Genomic DNA, 19,851 nt, shown 5'->3' with positions numbered 1-19,851 from the left:
TGCCAGTACATTTCGTCCCCAAATGTCCGTCAGATGCACTGTAACCGTTAACCACAAATGGAAATAACCCCCCATGTACACCCATACCGGAAATCAGACATCGAAGACAAATCAATATTAGATAATATTGAAAGGGTAACGGAGAGGACTCCAAGAGAAGGCAAGGGTAGCAGGGGGCGGAAGAAGTTAGATGGGCAGATGAGATGAAGTTCGCGGGCATACGTGGCCACAGCATGGCAAAGGACAGGGTTAATTGGAGAGACATGGGAGAGGCATTTGTCTTACAGAAGGCGTAGTCAGGCCTATGGTGATGTACATCCACGATGCAGTACTCACGCACACAGCTATAGCGAAAGCGTCTTTTAGAGCGCTGGCTCTTATGGCGAAGATCCCTGGCCCATGCGTAGTAGTCGCGGCCGTCAACATCAATCGTCCGCACACACGCCGACCGGTAGCGGTGCTACCGGAGAGCAGGAGGAAGTGCGAGGAGGAGCGGAGCAGAGGACGCGCCATGTATGCAGACGGCTAGGGTGCCTCGAAGGCCAACGGACACCCAGAACCACACGGCTGAGGTGTCCACCGAAGAGTGAGGCAGTTACTGCATCCTTTCCTTTCCTTAAAATCAATTCTATTTCTTACAACCGCACGCGCTCGAGGAGCAGCCAGTCAGCCACAATCTAGAGGGGGCAAATGAAGCGGTGTGGTGGTGAAATGCATCTATTTGGCTATATTCACAGAGAGGTGCTCAGGGAGGGGCCGCTAGTGGGTCTCGCCCCTTACAATACAAGGCGGAGTCCTTCATTCCGATATCCCGTTGGTCTTGACCGCTGCGCAGGTGCGCCGAAGCAGGGCCCGTTCGGCAGATAGCTCCTGGCATCCGAGCAGGGCCGCCTCCCAGTCCTCTCGGGTAGGGGAAGGGGTGATGTGGGAAAAGAGGATTTTGCCTGAATACCCAAAACATGTGGAAGGTGTCGGCCACCTCCCCACAGAATGAGCAGCGGCCGCCAGCGCGCGCACGCACGCACGCACCCCCCCCCCCCAACACACACACACACTTCTGATTCTGACGAAGGCCGTTCCAGGGCCGAAACATGAATAAACTGTTGGAATTGTTTTAAACGTTATTGTACGTAACACGTTAAAAGAAATTGATTATTTGTAATAAACTGTATTCCCTAAAAATTTTGTACAGTATTGATTACTTTTTAAAGCTGTAACGTTATCGATAATAAAACTATAATTTCAGCAATCGATTATAGCAGTCAATTAACATCTATTCGAAAAATAAGCTGTACCCACCACTGTAAGACAGGAAACTAATTTGGTGGCAAACACTAGTGCTAGCGTGGAATATTCGTTTGCAACAGAGAGACAATGGTCGGGCTGCGGAACAGCCACGAGCGCGAGGATGTCCGGAGATGCAGGCCGAGCGTCCTGCATGTGACTAGCCCACTGTTCCGCGGTTCGCATTTCTTCGCGGCGGCACAATAATAATAATAATAATTGGTTTTTTGGGGGAAAGTAAATGGCGCAGTATCTTTCTCATATATCGTTGGACACCTGAACCGCGCCGTAAGGGAAAGGTAAAGGAGGGAATGAAAGAAGAAACGAAGAGAGAGGTGCCGTAGTGGAGGGCTCCGGAACAATTTCGACCACCTGGGGATCTTTAACGTGCACTGACATCACACAGCACACGGGCCCCTTAGCGTTTTTCCTCCATAAAAACGCAGCCGCCGCGGTCGGGACAACAGAATGTCAAGTTTAGTGAGCTCGGGCTTTGTCTCCCCAGAGGGCGAACAACTACGAAGCGCGACGCTTTGCATAACTATGCGAGCTCGTGTGCAAGGTCTTCGTACATTACCACTCCGCCCTTCCCCCAGAGCATACACCGAGGGAGTCCAGAGTCGCTGCTGATATTTTCACTAGGAGGCGTGGCAAAAATACCGACAAAAATTGAGAAAAATGGCTGCTGTGGAAAATTAACAGCATGTGAATTGCAGTAGACAACAGATCAAGGAAGGCGCACCGACTCATTCTATATCGTATGTCTTATGCCAATAAAAGTCGAAAGAAAAATAACGTTATAGTGTTCAATTACAGTCTTTTGTAAATGCTCAGTTACCTATTTTTGGGCGGTTGTAATTGACTGAAATCAGCAACATTTCAGATTAAGTACTTGGAATTTCAATCGGTTACGTTTTTCTAGAACGTGCATAAGGTCATCCATAAGGCTAATCAATAAAGTTTTCACCAACCTACCTTGCCTAGAATGCATGATTAATGAGGTCGTCATTGAAGGCAGCGCGCTCGAAAGATCGTGAAAGTTGAAAAAAAAAAGGCAGAAGCAGCTTCAATTGAAATTCTGTTGAAACTAATAGGCGCATGCAAATATCTAAGCATTGCGATTTTACTGATACGAGTGCGTCATGATTCCAAAGGAAACGGGAGAAACCCTCCGTAACACTTATATGAACCCAGTACATCTTCCTGCGTTCTATAAGACAGCATAGAGGTACAGCAGTGTGCAGAATTGTGTGTCATTAGCGGTACTTGACGTGTGTGTCAGTTACTAAATACAGATTATAAAGTATTAGCAAAATTACTCGTCCGCCGTTTACGGGCTCTTCTCCCGTCCCTCATTTCCTGCCACCAGGTTTGCTCCATTCCGGGCCGTGAAATACATAGTTTATCTTCTGTAACGAGAGATATCCTAGAGTATACTATACGGCGGCGCGCACGGGGTCTTCTTGTTTCTCTATATCAAGAGAAGGCATTCGACTTTCTAGAGCATGAGTATATTTACGGTACACTGGATGCTTTCGGTTTCCCACCTTCTTTAGTGCTACTTATTAAAGAGATGTACAGAGATATTTCAAGCACTCTGTTCCTCGATGGCTGGGAAAGTACCGCATTTGATGTTGGCCGCGGCGTCCGTCAAGGTTGTCCGCTCTCCCCTCTTTTGTTTGTCTTAGCATTAGAGCCTTTCCTTTTGGCAGTCAATCACCATTCTCTCATTAGCGGTCTGGCATTGCCAGGCAGTGAGAGTGTACGCGTCACTGCTTATGCAGATGACATCACGCTATACTTAGCTGATGAACGCAGCCTGCTCGAAGTTTTAAACGTTTTTCGAGAGTACGCCTCCTTGTCGGGGGCTGCTCTTAATTATTCCAAGAGTCATTACTTTTTTGTAGGGTCACCTCAGAGACGTATAACGAGTACAATACCTTTGCAGTGGTGTGAGCAGATGCGCATTTTAGGGGTGACCTACGACTGTGCTGGAGTATGGGATGGTATGTGGTCTTCGGTCGTAGAGGGTATTACAGCTCGTGTGCAGAGGGCACAGACCTTTGACCTTCCTCTGCTTGAGAGGCGCTACCTGGTTCAGTCGGTCGTGCTGGGTGCCTTTTGGTACCTTTGCCACATTGTTAAACCACCCCTGCGCGTCATAAGGCGGGTGCAGACTACATTTTTTTCTTTTTTTTTTGGTCAGGCGGAACCGAGCTTGTGCCTCGTGCTGTTCTTGGACAACCACGTGAGAGAGGTGGTTTTGCCTTCCCAACGTTGACCATCACGTCCTCACTGTTAGCATTGAAGTGCATGTTGCGTATCCTGCTGGGGGACGCGTCTCCGGCGCGAACCCTGGCGCGGTACTTTTTGGGCCCTTCCTTGCGCTTTTTGGATCCCTCGGCCCCAGTTAATCATGGTCCTCAATCAGAGAAGCCTACCGCTATATATACTACGGCAGTGGCCTTTTTCAGGCATGCAAGCGCAGTAGCACCTGACGTCAACTTCCTTACAGACCGTGTCGTGAATATTATGGGCTCGCTGTTGTTGCCTGTTGTGCCGGCGGCTCGCCGCTCACCGATGCGCCGCGTTCAATGGGCGCGCATAACATCGACGCCTCTCCCAGACCATCTACGTGACTTTGTGTGGAAACTTGGTTGGGCAGTGCTGCCTACTTGTGATCGGCTGGAGCGGTGGGGCGTTTTACGCTCCAGTACCTGTCCGAATTGCCCGCTTCCGGAATCCAATCGCCATGCTACAGTCACCTGCATGGTAGCACGTGTCTTTTGGCGCGCCGTTCATGCGGGATTCCGTGGGCAGGGCATTTCGAGCTTTGTCTCCCGCGGCCGCTTCCCCAGCGGCCGTTTTGCTCGCCTGTTAATTGTTGCAGGTCTTTTTAGTTTATGGCGCAATCGATGCACCGCGGTCGCTGGTGGCTTTCGACGCCGAGCTGTGTGGCCAATACTTGGCCGTCTTAGAAGGGAGCTGATCAGTTTCTTGTCAGAGGAACTCTTTTTCTTGGGAGAGGAAGAGTTTCTCCGGCAGTGGTCATGCCCATTCATTTCTGTTAACAATGAACGTCTTGTTCTGGTCTTTAGACCAAACTGGCGCTAAGGCCTTCTTCTTTATTCCCCCCCCCCCCTTTTTTTTTCCGTGTCAGATTTTTCCGGTATCACTCACTGTTAATAATCATGCCACGCCGCTTTAAATCGCACACAAGAAATTCCTGTTAGTTATTCAAAGATGTTTTGGCACTCTAATTGGCTCGCCTTACATGCTGAGCGTCCTGTCAACTTGTGAATGTCAAATGTATCCGGTAACCTTGGCATGTGTACATATGTAAATAAAATTTTTTCTAATCAGCTTCCACGGAAGCTTGATAAAAAGACAGGGCCTGCTGATGGTGCAGGCCAAGACACCGTCATCATATTTCATTGCTTCTTGCGCGGGAAAAAAGTCTGTATAGAGGAATTGGGGTCAAAATAGGAGCACGATCTTTCGGCAATCGCTGTGAAGTGGCTGCTGAGGAAATTTCTTTCAGCTTGATTGTAGCAAAGTGTAAAAGAGAATTCTACCGACTGTTGCGAGCTCCCTATCGTACACAAAGGCCCACGCTCCGTTGGATGCGGCAGAGCCATGGCATTAAGAAGCTGAATCTCTGCTCACATCCGCGCTCTTCTTGAACAAACAGCCCTCGAGTTAAAGGGCGCAAGCGTTACGCTGCTGCCAGAAAGGTACGACTGAAAATGTGCATCCAGCTAAGTGACTCTACACACGCGCATGCACAGTATTCGTAGCTGCCTTTCATAACTCGCTACGGCTCGATAGTGCAGGGCTCACTTGTCACGCTTCTGATTTGGTGGCTCAGTGGTTAGAGCGCTCGGCTACTGATCCAAAGTTCCCGTGTTCGAACCCGACCGCGGCGACTGCTTTTTTATGGAGGCAAAACGCTAAGGCGTCGGTGTGCTTTGCGAATTCAGTGCACGTTAAAGATCCCGAGGTTGTCGAAATTATTCCGGAGCCCTCCACTACGGCACCTCTCTCTTCCTTTCTTCTCTCACTCCCTCTTTTATCCCTTCACTTACGGCGCGGTTCAGGTGTCCAACGATATATGAGACAGATACTGCGACATTTCCTTTCCCCCAAAACCAATTATTATTAACAACGCAGCGCACATTCAAGGCGCATTCACCACGAAGCTTGCGGCATGCTGCCCGTTCGTTCGGCGCGGAAGCTATGCTGGCGTTCGTGGCATCGGGTTTGTCGAGAACGATGTGCCGATGAACTACGACTGCAACTTGAGTCCCGCGCGTTTCGGCAAGGCGCCTGGCAGCGCTTCTACATGGTTTGCCGCTCCGCGCGTCCGTTTCACTGTACATAGCAGGGCGACTTGTCCAACGGGCAAGGCGTCGCGCCGAACGGGCGATGGCGTTCCGTGGACTCCCTGGCAGTGCTGCAACAGGCTGTCGCGTTCCACTCTTATAAAGGCGAAGCTAAGCGTCCGCCAATTTTTGTTTGTCTGTGTACAAGTGAGCGGGTTCTTTTATTAATGCGAAAGCATTAAATGGCTCACTTTCAAGGTCATATCCGCAAAAAAACTGTCCGCAAGAAACGGCACCAGGGACGTCACGAACCGACGAGTCACGCGACGAAGATGATGATGTCAAATAATTAATGATAAATAATATAATTAGATAACGCGAAGACTAATAGTATAATTAGCGATGACATCATATGAGTGCGACGCCATACCAGGTCCCGTGACAGCTATGTATTGTGCCATCAAACCTAGTCACGTGACGATGCTCTAATATGACATCACACCTACTCACGTGACAACGATGTAATTTCTCGTCATACCAAGCCCCCATCCACCCCCTTCTACCCCCATTTCAAGGTCCATATGAATCCCATATTACTACACATGCGCGCATGACGCATTACAAGAGTGCCCACAACTCGGTCCACATTAATGACACTTGGGATTGTCCAGCAGGTAAACGCGCCAGTTGTCATGTATGACATACTGCAAAGATCGTGCAACGACACATGCCTTTGACTCATGAGATGATGGCGATGATTATGATGCTAATAGTGTATCCTTATGAGCCCGGGGAAGTCTTGTATACCGCTACCAAATTAAAAGTTGCCAGAATATTGATTAAATATTGAACATTACCCAGCAACCGAAGACAATCATTGTGCTGGAAAAGAGGAATACCTGCTGCTAATAAATAGGGATGATGATGCTGATGTTCCTGTGAGGGCCAAACTCTCCCCGTTTCCGCCACTTCCCTCCAGGTGGCGATGGTAATGGTTTCGAAATCCTGGGAATTCTCAGATGACTCGGTGATCCCGCGGTGTTTTGAAAGAAAGGGCTAGATTACGTCTCCGAACACGATGAGAACTATTAAAATCACACGGGTCAAAACAACTGGCCTAGAGTGGGCAGCGTGAACCGCTCTCTCTGCCAAGAGCACTATGGCTCTTCGCTCAAATCCCCCCCCCCCCCCCCGGGGAAAAAAAACAGCCTAAATACTCATACGCCTCAACAGAATTCTGAGACAAGCTGCTTTATGTGAATCACTTGTTTTCGTTAAAAACTGAACTAATCAATGGTACGCCAGCATCATCGACGTTTTTTACCGGCGAGCACCGCGTGAGCATTCTGCGAAGCCTTTTGAAGTGAACGATAGGTCTCTGCACAATACTTAAAGGAAAGATAACGTGTAGTGCCTGGCCGTCTGCAAGGCAGGCCGCCAACCTAACTGATCCCATACGAGAAAAGAAAAGAAAAAGAGAAAATGATTAGAAACATACAAACAAAAATCGCACACTAAAAACAGAAGCAAACAACTGTGTGCCCCATTAAACGTCATATTAGAAGGTTTGAAAGAGCGACTCAGCAGCACAACGCGAGCATGTAACCAGTTCTATTCACACATCTTTATTAAAAAAAAAGTAAAAGGATTCAGATACCACATCACCATACGTTCATAATAGCTTTCAACTTTTTCGCCGCTGTAACACCGCTATGCCGGCGCGTTCGTCTCGTGTTGCGATGTTTCGGCAATAAGCGAATTTCCGAGAAGGAACAAGGAACCGGAGACCAAAAGAGAGGTTACACGAAAGGATAAAAAGTGAAATTATGTTTGCATCTGCTTGCATTACGGAGCGGGAATAGACAGAATTGGTGTGAGATTCGAAAGGGGAAGTCACCGATCAAAAGCTTCGACGGTGTTATACAGGTTTCTCTGGCTTCATGCTTTTTTAATCAAATCAGCAGATGTCGTCGTTAGGGACAGCATGAAATGAATCATATTCTCTCGCCTGTGCTGACTACTCCAGTTTCTGTTAATTCAGCTTGTGATAATAATAATAATAATAATAATAATAATAATAATAATAATAATAATAATAATAATAATAATAATAGTTTATTTCCAGGCAATTGTACATGATAGTAACCAGCCCGCTTAAGCATTGATGCTTGTGAGCGTGGCTGGGCAGTACAGCACGGCTGCATCAGGACAAAGCATTGCACAAAAACAAAAGAAAGAAAACATATATCGTAAGCACATAAATGTTCAAAAGAAATAAACAAGCACATGTATGTCGCAAAGTAGCGAGGCTCGAAACAAGGTATTAGTACTGGCATCGTATATGAACAACATTGTATTTTCCTCAATACACTTAAAAAAAAAACGGACAGGGCATTTTTGCAACTGAATTATCTTTTGAGCACTACATATAAAGAAAGAGCATTGTTCCAAATGAATTGTCTAATAAGGGAAGCATACGAAAAGCACATGGTGTCGTTCATTTGACTGCACAAATGACCGTATAAACGCCTTAATTTTTCGAACAGAGGTGAAGGTGTTGTCGGTTTTTAATCTGTAGAAACATGAAGGTACATAAAATGCGCGGGTTCTCTTTTCATAATTAGTGTACACACGTGGAATACTGAATTTCTCTATGTGTACAGCAGGATCCCCTTTATTCTATTGCAAGGCAAGAGCCATGACGTCAGCGCCGGCAACGAGCATGAACACGAAGCAGTCTTGCTTGGGGCCACCCGCGCTGCGACGAATTTATTGCGTGCTTGTTGGACTGAACTTGTTTGTTTGCGGCATCAAACAAAGCTACCGCGGGTCAACGTGAGTTACGTGCTCTGCGCGCTCCCGGGAGTTTGAGCCGATCGGTATAGGCAGTCACGGGTAGCGGGGCAAGGGGGAGGGAGAGTGGCGTGCTGTGACAGCAGCACTCCTTCCAGGAAGACCAGAAGGGTGCGTCTTCCTGTCGGCTCGGGATGAACGGACATTACTGCGCAGCACCGAAAGCTAAGAGCGGACTGCGGCATCCGGATGTCTAGACAGGGGAAAGCGAACACCAAGCGTCATTGCATGAATACTGCGGAGATGCGCTGCAACTCCGCTTCGGAAGCGGCACTCGTCGGAGTAAGACGTGACAACTTCGAAAAATCTCGACCTAAAAATTTCGACCTCACTGAATGACGACCTCACTTAACCTCAAGCTCACGCGTGAGGTTGAGGTCTGATTTGCTGACCTCACTCACAAAATTTCGAGCCGTCGCCGACGTCACTTCAACCTCACCTCACGACGTGAGGTTGAGATCGTTTTGAGGTTGAGGTCGACCTCATGAGGTTGCCCCCCTCTGTCGCTGATAACGCTGGAAGACAGCACGTGTATTGGGCCGTGCTGCGTAGGTTTGCACCTAGGCTTCGACCCTTTGCGGCAGCACTTCATCCGCCTCGGTAGCGCAGCAGGCAGCGCGTCAGTCTCATAATCTGAAGGTCCTGAGTTCGATCCTCACCCGGGGCAAGGCGGTGTTTATTTTTATTTATTCGCGCCTTATCCATGGCACAGTAACGATGGGAGAGAGCATGTGTGTTGGGCGTTACCGGGTAGGTTTCCAAACTAAGCTTGGACCCTTTGCAACAGCACTATATCCGCCTCGGTATGCTCCTACAAAACCGCGTGAACGTCTTTTGTTCTTCCAGGAACTGTGTGCGTACATCAAATGCAATAGACTTGTCATTCTTTGGGGGGATTTCAGTTGTGTTCTCAGTGCAGATGACCGATCAAGCTCAGCGGTTACCGAAAGTGCTGTTTTCTTGAAAGAAAACATTGAAAAGTATTCACTTGAAGACATGGCCCAGTTTGCAAAGGGAGGAATGAGACGTCATTATAAACATTTCCAAGGGCGTAGTCATGCTAGGCTAGATAAAGCTTACTTTTCCCTTGAGCTAACAGCGATTTGCGATAACTACATCGTCGAACCGGTTACATTTAGCGATCACTGTTGTGCCATATTCACCATGGCAAAAAACCCGACACCTCAAGCGAAATTCAGCTGGGACTTGCGGAAGCTCAATGCAAAATTATTAAAGGAAGACACGTTTCTCTTACAAACAAAGAAAGTGTCAGAAAAAGTTTGGTTGAGTTATGAGAAAAGTTGGGCAGAAAAGTGGGAGGAATTTAAAGTTGATGTCAAAATGAGGGCTATCGAAGGGTCCGTAGAAATCAGACATGCTGAAAAAGCTCAACAAAAGAACCTAAAACAGATGTTGAAAGAATTAATTATGGAGGAAAATAAAGCTCCGGGACTATACTCTGATCTTATCAGCGAAGTTAAAGCCAAGCTTGACGTTATCGGTGTGACAAGGTTTCAGGCAGCTGCAATCCGGGCACGAACGGATCGCTTGCTGGCAGATGATATGCACAGTAGGCGGAATTTGACGACAAAAAAAAAGATACGCTGTAAGGAAAGATATCGTAGAAGTTGAAAACAAAGGTACTCTGACGGAAGATCCGAAGGTGATAAGGGAGTCTTTCAGTCAGTATTACCGTGATTTGTTCGCTTCCAAATCGGCGGATGTACAGACGGCCTTTGAGGCTGAATTTTTAAATCTATTACCCCAACTGACCAGCGAAGACAGACATCCTGTCTGCGGACTTATCAACAGCGGAATTGGAATACGCTATTGATGAGCTTCACTTGGAGAAATCGCCAGGTCCTGACGGGATAACAACGGAATTTTATTAGGCGTTCAAACGCAAAACTGCTCTCATTTTACAACGCGTTTATGAAGTCATTTAGAATGGCTATTTTACCACCCGATTTTCCCCGTGCACCTACAGTACTTATACCAAAAACTGACAATCCTGATAATCTTAAGCAAGTTACTGGTTATCGGCCGATAACGATTACTAATGTTGATTATAATTTTTTTATGAAAGCATTAGCCAAACGTTTACAGTCAGTTATGGACATCTTGGTTTCCCCCCACCAGACGTGTGGAATTCAAGGGCGGACCATCTTCACGAATGTTCATGTCACTCGGAGTATACTGGAATGCTGTGACGCTGACTTTAGGCGAGTCGTAACGTTGCAGATTGATTTAGAGAGACCTTTGATCGTGTATGTCATGATATTCTTTTTTATATCCTCGAACGATGTCTGTGTTGGGGAAGTAATTTTAAAAGGGGTTCAAATGGCTTATAGTAACTGTACCGCGAATCTGGTTGTTAGCCGAGAGCTTGCCGTGAGAGCATCCGTGCGGCAACGCTGCCCATTTTCACCCTTACTTTTCGCTCTGTACCTAGAGCCACTTCGCCGGAATGTAATAAATAACAGCTCTATTCATGGTTTAGAACTAGAAGCACGTGAAATTAAAGTACCGGCTTATGCCGATGATGTGGCAATTTTTTGTAGCGATCACAGACCGCAGCATAGAACATGCGGTGTCGGTTGTTCGCAGGTTTTGTGATGTAACCAATCGCGTTGTTACTCTGGACAAATTTGCGCGGTTTTGGCACGGGAACTGGACATCAGCCCCTTTGTTTCATGCAAGTGTAAGATGGTCACATGTCCCTTCCAAATACCTACGTGTTCCTCTTTACAAGTATCGAGATAACGATGACTTTTGGAAGGAGAAAATTCAAGAACTGTCAACGCGTACACAGAAAGGGTCGGGAAAAAAACTGTCTATATTCGCGCGCGCAAACATATGTAATGTATGGACCTCCTGCATGTTTGTAAACAAACGAGGTGGCGCTGCAGTCGCTAGCGAGCTCGTGGAAGGCAAAAGGTCGGGGAGTGGCGTCGCGGATAGGTGTTGAGCGCGGGTTTTCAAGGCTTGTAGGCGCGTTTCCAGTTTCTGCGAATCATAGCAATGGTCGATGCTTCCAACTTAGTAATTTGTTGAAGTACACGAGCTCGCGTTGGCCACGTGCGGCATATAAAGAGAAATAGTTTGCCACTGTATTGTATATATGGTTAGTAGTAAACATGTAGAAAGCGTTCCTGCCGTTTATTTATGCGCCAGGCATTGAATAAAACAAGTTTTGACACTCTGCACTAGCCGGAATGATTTTACTTCGGGACAATAGTGAGGGGAAGTGCTGGCCTTGTTTCGTCGGAGCAGACGTGCGCTCATCGTCTGCTGACATATGTACGTGTCGCGCTGTGCGAAAAGTGAGGACAGCGTCGTGTCCCTGATCTCCTCTGTCTCGCTTAGCGCTGTTTTTAGCCGCATGACCACGCACCAGCCAGGCAGACTTGTCCTCTTGTTCAGCTGGTCGATTTGGTGAAAATTTTTGATTTCTGGAATTATTTCTTTCTTAGCCCTGAAGTCTAGTTTCGTGACGACAAATTATAGCAAAATATTGAGTACAAATTTATAAATTACGCTTTTTAGAAGTGTGGTCGTCAAAAATTGTGAGGTAATTTCTTTGATTTCAGTGCCGCATTTCTTTGACCAAAGCATAAGCGAAGATGCCATAAACTTTAAGGTTCGTTTTGTGACCTCTCACATTTTCTGCGACTGGATCACTCACCTTCGTAATTCGCATGAAAATCAAATGATTCCATTTGTCGCAAACTATTCCTGAGACGTTGAGGAGCGTAATAAACCTCTCGATTTTTTTCCCTACACGTGCAGTACTCTGTTAGTTATTTCTTGTAAGAAACGTCTTCATGTAACTATGCATGCATAAGTACTGATCATATAGAAAAAGAACTAATCGCGTCATCGTACAGAACAGGGCTTTATGTACATGCTGGCATAAAAAAACTGCGCACTATCTACTCAATTATTTGAGACTTTGGGGGGACTTGACGACGGTGTTAATTATAATTACCCAGAACTGCACCAGGTATAGCTATAAATAAAATGAATTACTGAAACTAGCGTAGGAATTTGATATTTGCACCAAGTTTAGTTACATATCACATGCATGAATAACGAAAACACTTTTCATTGCCGCGTCCCCTCTCAATCTCGCCACGTGTCTGTTAGTAGCACGCCTGCGGCTGCTTCTTTCCAAACAAGCTTCGCGATCATGTACTACATCATAAAACATGACACATGCATGATGCAATGAAAAAACATATGGCGTTTAGCATACTTAAGGTACGCTATTCTAAGCACACCAACGCGACCGCGCAAGATTGACACAACTTACCAGACTTCTTTCTACTCGAATAAAATAATTACGTCGTCATTTCAAGAAACAGTTTCAAGTAAATATTAAATGTCATAAAAAGCTCCATTAAAACATGATGTGCTATTAACAAAAAAACGCATTCCTTGGGGCGAGTGAACCTGTCGGCGCCCCGTGCACTCCGGCTCAAGGTGATAAGTACGTGTGCAGCTGCATATGTCTTTTTTTTCCTTGAGCAATTATTAGCCTACTATCCTGAAGTTCAGGTGAATGAACGCAGTAACTTGCATGCTATTAAGTGCATTGAGTGGCAGTGCCTATCGAATCCCAGACATCGCGCTTTACTACCGTGGCCTAATGCCTGTTGGCCAGTTTCCGAATGTGGCATTTATGCGCGAGAAACCTATCGAGGCTAATATAATATTTTTTATGCTACTACGCGGATCCAGCAGTGACGCAGCTGGTCAATACATGCTGCTTCTGCAGTTCACAGGCTTGAAGCAGCCGCCGGTAGCTGCGGCAACTGCGGTAGGCACGGGCAAGCGGAACCTGTTTTGCCTACCATGCGAATGTCGCTGCTAACATCAGCGCCACCGCATCTTCGTGACGTCGCGGGGTGAAGGAGGTCCATACGTGGTTTCAAAAGTGTGCTATTTGTTCCAAGTCCTTTCTTGCTCTCGACTTAACATTGAAAAGTTTCATTTTCTTTGCAGTTTTTATTTGGCAGGCCTCATGGGAGAGGACTAAACGTGATCATTTATTTCTGCGTTTGAGAAAAGGGGGTCTTTCCTTGCCACACTTGTACCTGAGGCAGGTGGTGTCACGATTTATGTTTCTTCGAGATCAACGCGACCCTTTCCTAAGGGCTTTTATTCAAGTGAGGCTTTCTTCGGCTTTGCCAAACTATGTTATTTCCACTGTAGACGGGATGCGATACAGTGAAAGCAGATTTTGAAAGAAGTGATTTTTGCTTTCCGGTTTCTAAATTCTCGGTTTAATTTTGGAATACCTTTCAAATGTCACGCGTAAGAAATACGCTAAAAATTTGCTTGACTGTGTCTTCCCCGAGCCAATATATATATCTCTGTATATTGGAGGCCAAGGAGGAAATGTTTTAAAAAGAGTGCACTGGTACGTTGCCGGTTAAAACATAGATGGAGGAGAAGGGATTGTTTTTTCTTTCATGGGGTGCTGACTGCTTGTTGTGTCACAAACCAGAGTCAATAGAACACGTCTTTGATTGCTCGGATGCGCTGCTCTCTTGGGGCGTGCTCCAGTGTACAATAAAGAAATAGTTACCCTTGACGCCGTATGGTATACGATTGCTGGACGTTGAGGCGGATCTTTATAAATACGATGTAATTTTCCTTCTTGGCCTGCACAGCATTTGGCGAAGCAAGATGGCTGTACGACACTGCGATGAAAATGCGCGGTCTGTCCGAGGTTACTTCAAAGAAAACATATTTAAGCTGCGTGAAGTGTACAAGGAGCTATGTTTTGAAGTTATCGAGGTGATGGAAGAGTTGTGTTCCTTGAAAGAGTTTTGATTTTCTCACGTGAGTGAAACACATGTCCGCTCTTGATGTTCCAGAGTGCAGCGCGGAACATTTTTGTGATTTGTAGTAAACACACAAAGCCGTACGTGCAGTGTGCCACGGGTGTGGTATATGAAATCCCCCTTAAATGTGGCAAAGTATATGTCGGGCAGACTGGCCGCTGTGTGAGCGAACGTGCCACGGAACATGAACGTTCACGTTTCCGACTCATTTAAAAATCTACACCCCCCCCCCCCCCTGCCGCTCCTGCAAAGATGAGAGCTATCAACACTGTGAGCCACGACTTGAGCGTATCAAAATTCTAAGCAGAAGTAAGGACAAATTAGCACGCGAATTGTCCGAAGCGTTTTTTATCAAAGAAAGGGGCGACACGCGCGTCAGCACCACATCAGTCTTCCTGCGAGACAGCGAATACAGATTATTAAATAGACGATAAGATGCAGTCTGCGCTCCCTAATGTATACAGGAAATTTCCCATCGCCATGCGCTCCGGTCCTTCATTGTGTATAAATGCAGAATGTGTCTGCTTCATTAAACATAGTTGGAGTCAGAACCCGTCCCGTGCACTTCTTTCTGTGTCACTGCCGTTTATGTAGCGCTAAAAAAACTTCTTTAAGAAATCATGCTTCACCAACTAGCCTCACAACGTGTTTTGTTACTTTCATAGATCGCGGAGAGTCCTCATACCATTTCTTGCGCAGTGATGCAGCGTTTAAGCGATGCGCCACTTCCCCAGCAGGTGGCTGTTTCAAACACAGCCACTGGTGGGGCTTTTGGCACCCTTGTTGCTCTTCCCGAACAACCTCTCCCAACCAATTATTAATTTAACTGCCATCTGCCATGCCCGGTTGGCAGTTTGCTCACAACCCAATGGGCAGGTTGTCACCTGCCACGGTGGGAAGGTTGTGATGATATATCACAAGTGCACGTGTCCTAGGTGGCATACGGGCTACCTGCTTTTTCGCTCACAACAGCAGAACGGGAGCCCTTGACGTTGTCGCGTGCGCATGCGCGCCCAAAACTTGCAGCCTGTATGCGCGTCCACAGTCAATCATGGTTCTGCCCAAGTGACAGCGCGCATGGGCATGCAGGAGGTTTCCTTTGCGGATGGTACGTTGGAAGGAAATTGGAATGTCACAGCTGCAGAAGATGAGAACCACAAAACGGAAGGAAAGCTTCCTCCGCAGCTTTCCGCGTTGATGTAGCAGACAGCCGGCAGTCGAGCGCTCCAAAGCTTTAATTAGTCATAATGTAGTAATTTTAAATGAAGAACGAACAAATATGCACCCTGAAGCACGTTAGGGCGGTACTCAGGGAGTCTTTTTAATCTCGAAGTAGGTAGTTCTGAACCTATATGACAACCAAGGCGCGCGTTCGACATTGAATATGGGCCGAAGCGGCTCGTTTTCGGAGGTCTCGCCGATGTCTCTTGCTTGTAGAACCAGTGCTGAAACTTTCTGTACTGAAGCAACGTCTTAACTCCCAGCATACTTGCTTCTCTGACCATATGCACGACCCCTCTACTTTATACAGGGCTTGGTCAGGCTAGTTGCTTCATCGCATCCAAAGCAAAGCCTGCGACGAGACAGGCGCCAGCATGGAATCACCCTATTACCGCCGTGTGTATACACAGAACTGGCGAAACGAGCTTACAGAATCGCATTTAATCAGGCGGCCAAAATTAGCATTCACTCGCAGCGGTTGGCGACTTCTCTTGCGCGCGTTAGAGCCAGCGATCAGCAAGCGTGTGGGCGACACTCACCTCCGGCGCGACGGAAAGCTGGGCGCCCATGATCAGCCGCACCACGGCGGCGTCGCTGTGCGCGTCGAATGGCAACACACCGGTGAGCAAGACGTGCGTGATCACCCCCAGCGCCCACATGTCCACGGCATGGGTGTAGGGCCGTCGTGAGACCATCTCGGGGGCCATGTAGCGGAGCTTCCCTTCGCACACGGTGTGCATGCACGCCTCTCGGCCCGCCGTGGGAGCACTGGCCAGGCCAAATTCTGTTATCAGCACCTTGGCTCCAGCGCCCGGATGCTCGTACAACACATTTTCTGGCTCTAGATTCCGATGCGCAATTCCCAGGCTGTGCAGGTGCGCTAGGCCACAGGTCAGCATGTGAATGACGCGAGCCGCCTCAGTTTCGACGAACGGAGCGTGCATTTCTAGTTTGTCTTGCAGGCTGCCACCAGTCGCCAGTTCCATAACCACGTAAACAAGACCGCCGACGCGAAATACTTCGTCCAGCCGCACCACATTCGTGTGCCGGACACGTCTTAGCACCGCCAGTTCGGTCTCAACGTGAGAGTCAACTTCAGTTTCTATTATTTTTACAGCGTACAGCTGCTTTGATAGCTTGTTCTCCACTCGCAGCACTCGACCGAAGCGTCCTTTGGAGATGACCGTCTTAACGTTATACTTTGCCAAAACACGAGCGTCAATGCGGTAGCTCCCAGCTAATGAAGAAAATGAAGATATCTTAATCGTTTTCACCCACTTGCCTTGCTGCTTTCGTTGGTGGCAACCGGGTCGCATCACTGTCTGCACAGAACCAGCCGAAAGAGCAGCCGTTTTCTGGGTCATCTTTGCTTGGCCGCTACCCATCTCACGCCGAGCACAACGCGTCGGCGACGCTGTTTCGTAGTCTTCACACACATCCGAATCCTTCAAGACAAGCTTTCTGCCGGCAAGCACGCGCAATTCGTGAACACCGATTTCGAGCAGACGCCGCTGGCAGACACCCGGTATTTGGCGGGAACCTATGACGGAAACAGTAATGCGCCTCATAATGATGATAGTGCTTGCGTAGTTGAATTTTGAATTGGTTGAAAATGAAATATCGTATTAATATTTTCTGCAGTTTGCAAAAATGATAAGAGTTATTTCTTGCTTGTGTGCGAGAGCGTCGCCACATCTACGCAGTGTGTTTAAGGAAACGATGTTGCAGCTTTGGGGGCGCTGCAAGCAACAGGGTGGATAGGCGCGAAATCTTAAATTGCACGCATGAAACACCTTTTGCTCTCTTTTGTGCATGTTTTCGACTCCGTTCAGTAAATTCGATCGGTTACTCATCAATCCTGAAGATGGCAGGTGGTAAGCGCGCTTGGACGCGTTCTTCGACGACATTTAAAAGCATGGGTGGCAGGATTGCCATCGCTGTAGCGTCGGTCATATGTTGTTCGTTCCTTGCGCTTACAGTGCTGCTAAAACGTGTCCAAGTCAGGTAGGCGGAACTTTAACACAAAACAGTTTACAACTATATACTTAGTAGCCAGAATGAAATTAGGAGAATTGAATAAAAAACGCTACGTGTTGAACCGGACAGCAAACCATCGTGAGTTGAAACTGGAATGGATAATTTAACCCCGCTGAGCAGTAGTCACGGAGGAAGACTATAAGGAGTGGAAACTCCGCCGTCTGCTGCTCTGCGGCGACCAGAAAAGGTCACAAGCCCGCGGCGCCTGGCGGCCTGGAAATACAACGTCACACCGTGCCCGCTGAAGCAAACACCCGTTTCGTCTGCTTGTGTGCTTTGAGCAAGCGCCGCCTGCCCGGGCGCTGCATTTTTTTTATTTTTTTTTCTGCTGCTTCTACGAGGCGCCGCAAGGCGCCGCCACTGCATGCGCTCTCGTCGGCACATACAACTGTAACATCTGGTCGCCTGCGCTCGCTCGCGCAGACGGGAGTTTCACCTCCTGTATAGTCTTGCTCCGTGGCAGTAGTTGAATACTAATGAAAGCATCACGACTCAAAAGTACACAGCATTAAGGAGCAGTGTTACACGGGAAATAATGCACAAAAAAAAATGAGGCTGGTCCGCACTGTTAAATGGGGACCATTTTCACAAAGGCTGATTCATGGATGAGGGGGGGGGTGTCTTTGTTTTATTAATTTCTAGGAGTTGTTTCGTCGAAAAAAAAGTGACGTTTCTTATTATTTTATCACATGCAAAAAAAAAAACTGCACGCGTAAGGCGCGTTTGTACTCCAGCGTCTTCTGCGCGCAGGCAAGCGTCAGTTGGGGCCTGAGTGTCGATTGGAGACCTGCGGCTGGGTCCTTTTTGAAACTTTTTTTTTTTTTGAGGAAAGGAAATGGCGCAGTATGTGTCCCACATCTCGGTGGAAACCTGAATTGCGCCGTGAAGTAGTAGTAAGTGGTTTTTTATTAAAATAATAATAAAAAGGAAGGAAAAGATTTTTGCTAGCCTCGGCATCTGCCATCGATACTGAGGCACCTGAGCTGGGGCAGCGGAAATAAAGGATAGCAGGCAGAATAGAGAAATGAAATGAAAGAGGTGAGGGGACAGGAAGAGAGGATAGGGGGAGAAGTAATATGTACAAACTACTTACACAATAAGAAATGTGTCCAGATTGTCCGCGTGTGTGAAAGAGTGTGAGTGAACGAAGGAAGAAAGATGTGCCGTAGTGGAGGGTTCCGGAATAATTTCGACCGCCTGGGAATCTTTAACGTGCACTGACATCTTTCAGCACACGGGCGCCTTTTGCGGTTCTCCGTCGAAACGCGGCCAACGCGGTCGCTTCACGCACTTTTCGGAAAGGGCGCGCGACGGCAAAAAAATTGCTGTGCTATAGCGCCCAGTGCAATCGCGTCTTCGCAATTCCATCTAAGAAGTAATATGGCTATTACTAACGGCCGGCTTGAAATCTCAAGTTTCAGTCAAGCACCTAACTGTAATTGGTGAAAAGTTTACTATTGCAAATTAGTTAACCTGCTTAATATAGTTCACATGATTCCCCTGTTTTCTCATGTCCGCCAACGTTACAACGCCGCTATTACAACGCCGCAGACGCGATATTTCAAGAAGCCTATTTTTCAAAATTCTGGTTCAGCTGAAACAACCGCCTAACAGTGCTCGGACTTTTCAGTGATTTATCGAAAACTCCGCGGACTTTATACGATTTATTACTCAATTTTCCTGTTGTTTTTTTCGAGGAGCATTGTTTTCTACGGATGAATTTCTCTTCTCATATTTTGCATACTGTGAGGTCATAAGTCGCGTTGTGTTATATACTGTTTCTTTTTAGCACGAGAAGTAATTTAACAGTAATTAATGCACGAACGGTCGTATTTAGAGCTGCTCTCCGCAAGAAAACATGCATATTACAAAAACTAACATCGTGGGAGTCATATGACCGAACAGTCACGCAAAAACGTGAATAAAAGCTTAGTTCTAGAAACCGGATTTTCATGTTCCCGTAGCGCTCTGGATTGAACGAGCGGACATGGCATCACGTAATCTGTGCGCTGGAACAGCCGCTGAACCCGTAATTGTGGTATCCAGAACGTGACCCTTTCTAGCCACGCTTATGCTTGGTTTCCCACCAGTGTCCTTACATGCAGTGGAAAAACCTGCTGTCAATAAGCAGTGCTACGCAGTGGATGTTTATTTGTACTGTGAAGTTTAGCATTGTAAATATGCGTTACAGAGTATGCTCAGAATACCTAGCAGTGTTTTGTTTGTGCCTGGACCACCTTTGGCTCCTTAGGTCCCCGACTTTGGTCCTTGTGGGGTCAGTTTAT

The 19,851-nt window shown here is 47.2% G+C and overlaps 1 protein-coding gene and 1 non-coding gene across 2 annotated transcripts; one reads left to right on the top strand and one right to left on the bottom strand.

Moving 5' to 3' along the window:
* Positions 1–768: 768 nt before the first annotated feature.
* Positions 769–17,059, bottom strand: LOC144114137 (serine/threonine-protein kinase H1 homolog). The gene is made up of 2 exons (XM_077647651.1): positions 16,069–17,059; positions 769–900 (listed from the first exon to the last, which is right to left on the bottom strand). Exons 1-2 carry the CDS (start codon positions 16,912–16,914, stop codon positions 799–801), a joined length of 948 nt encoding a protein of 315 aa, XP_077503777.1. The 5' UTR covers positions 16,915–17,059; the 3' UTR covers positions 769–798.
* Positions 9,054–9,126, top strand: TRNAM-CAU (transfer RNA methionine (anticodon CAU)). Its single transcript has one exon. It is a non-coding gene; the product is annotated as a tRNA-Met (tRNA).
* Positions 17,060–19,851: the final 2,792 nt, after the last annotated feature.

The sequence above is a fragment of the Amblyomma americanum genome, chromosome 1 (genome assembly GCF_052857255.1).
Source record: "Amblyomma americanum isolate KBUSLIRL-KWMA chromosome 1, ASM5285725v1, whole genome shotgun sequence".
Classification (NCBI taxonomy): Eukaryota; Metazoa; Arthropoda; class Arachnida; order Ixodida; family Ixodidae; genus Amblyomma; species Amblyomma americanum.
Note: the sequence above shows the minus strand (reverse complement) of the source record. Positions and strands in the feature narration are given on the sequence as shown.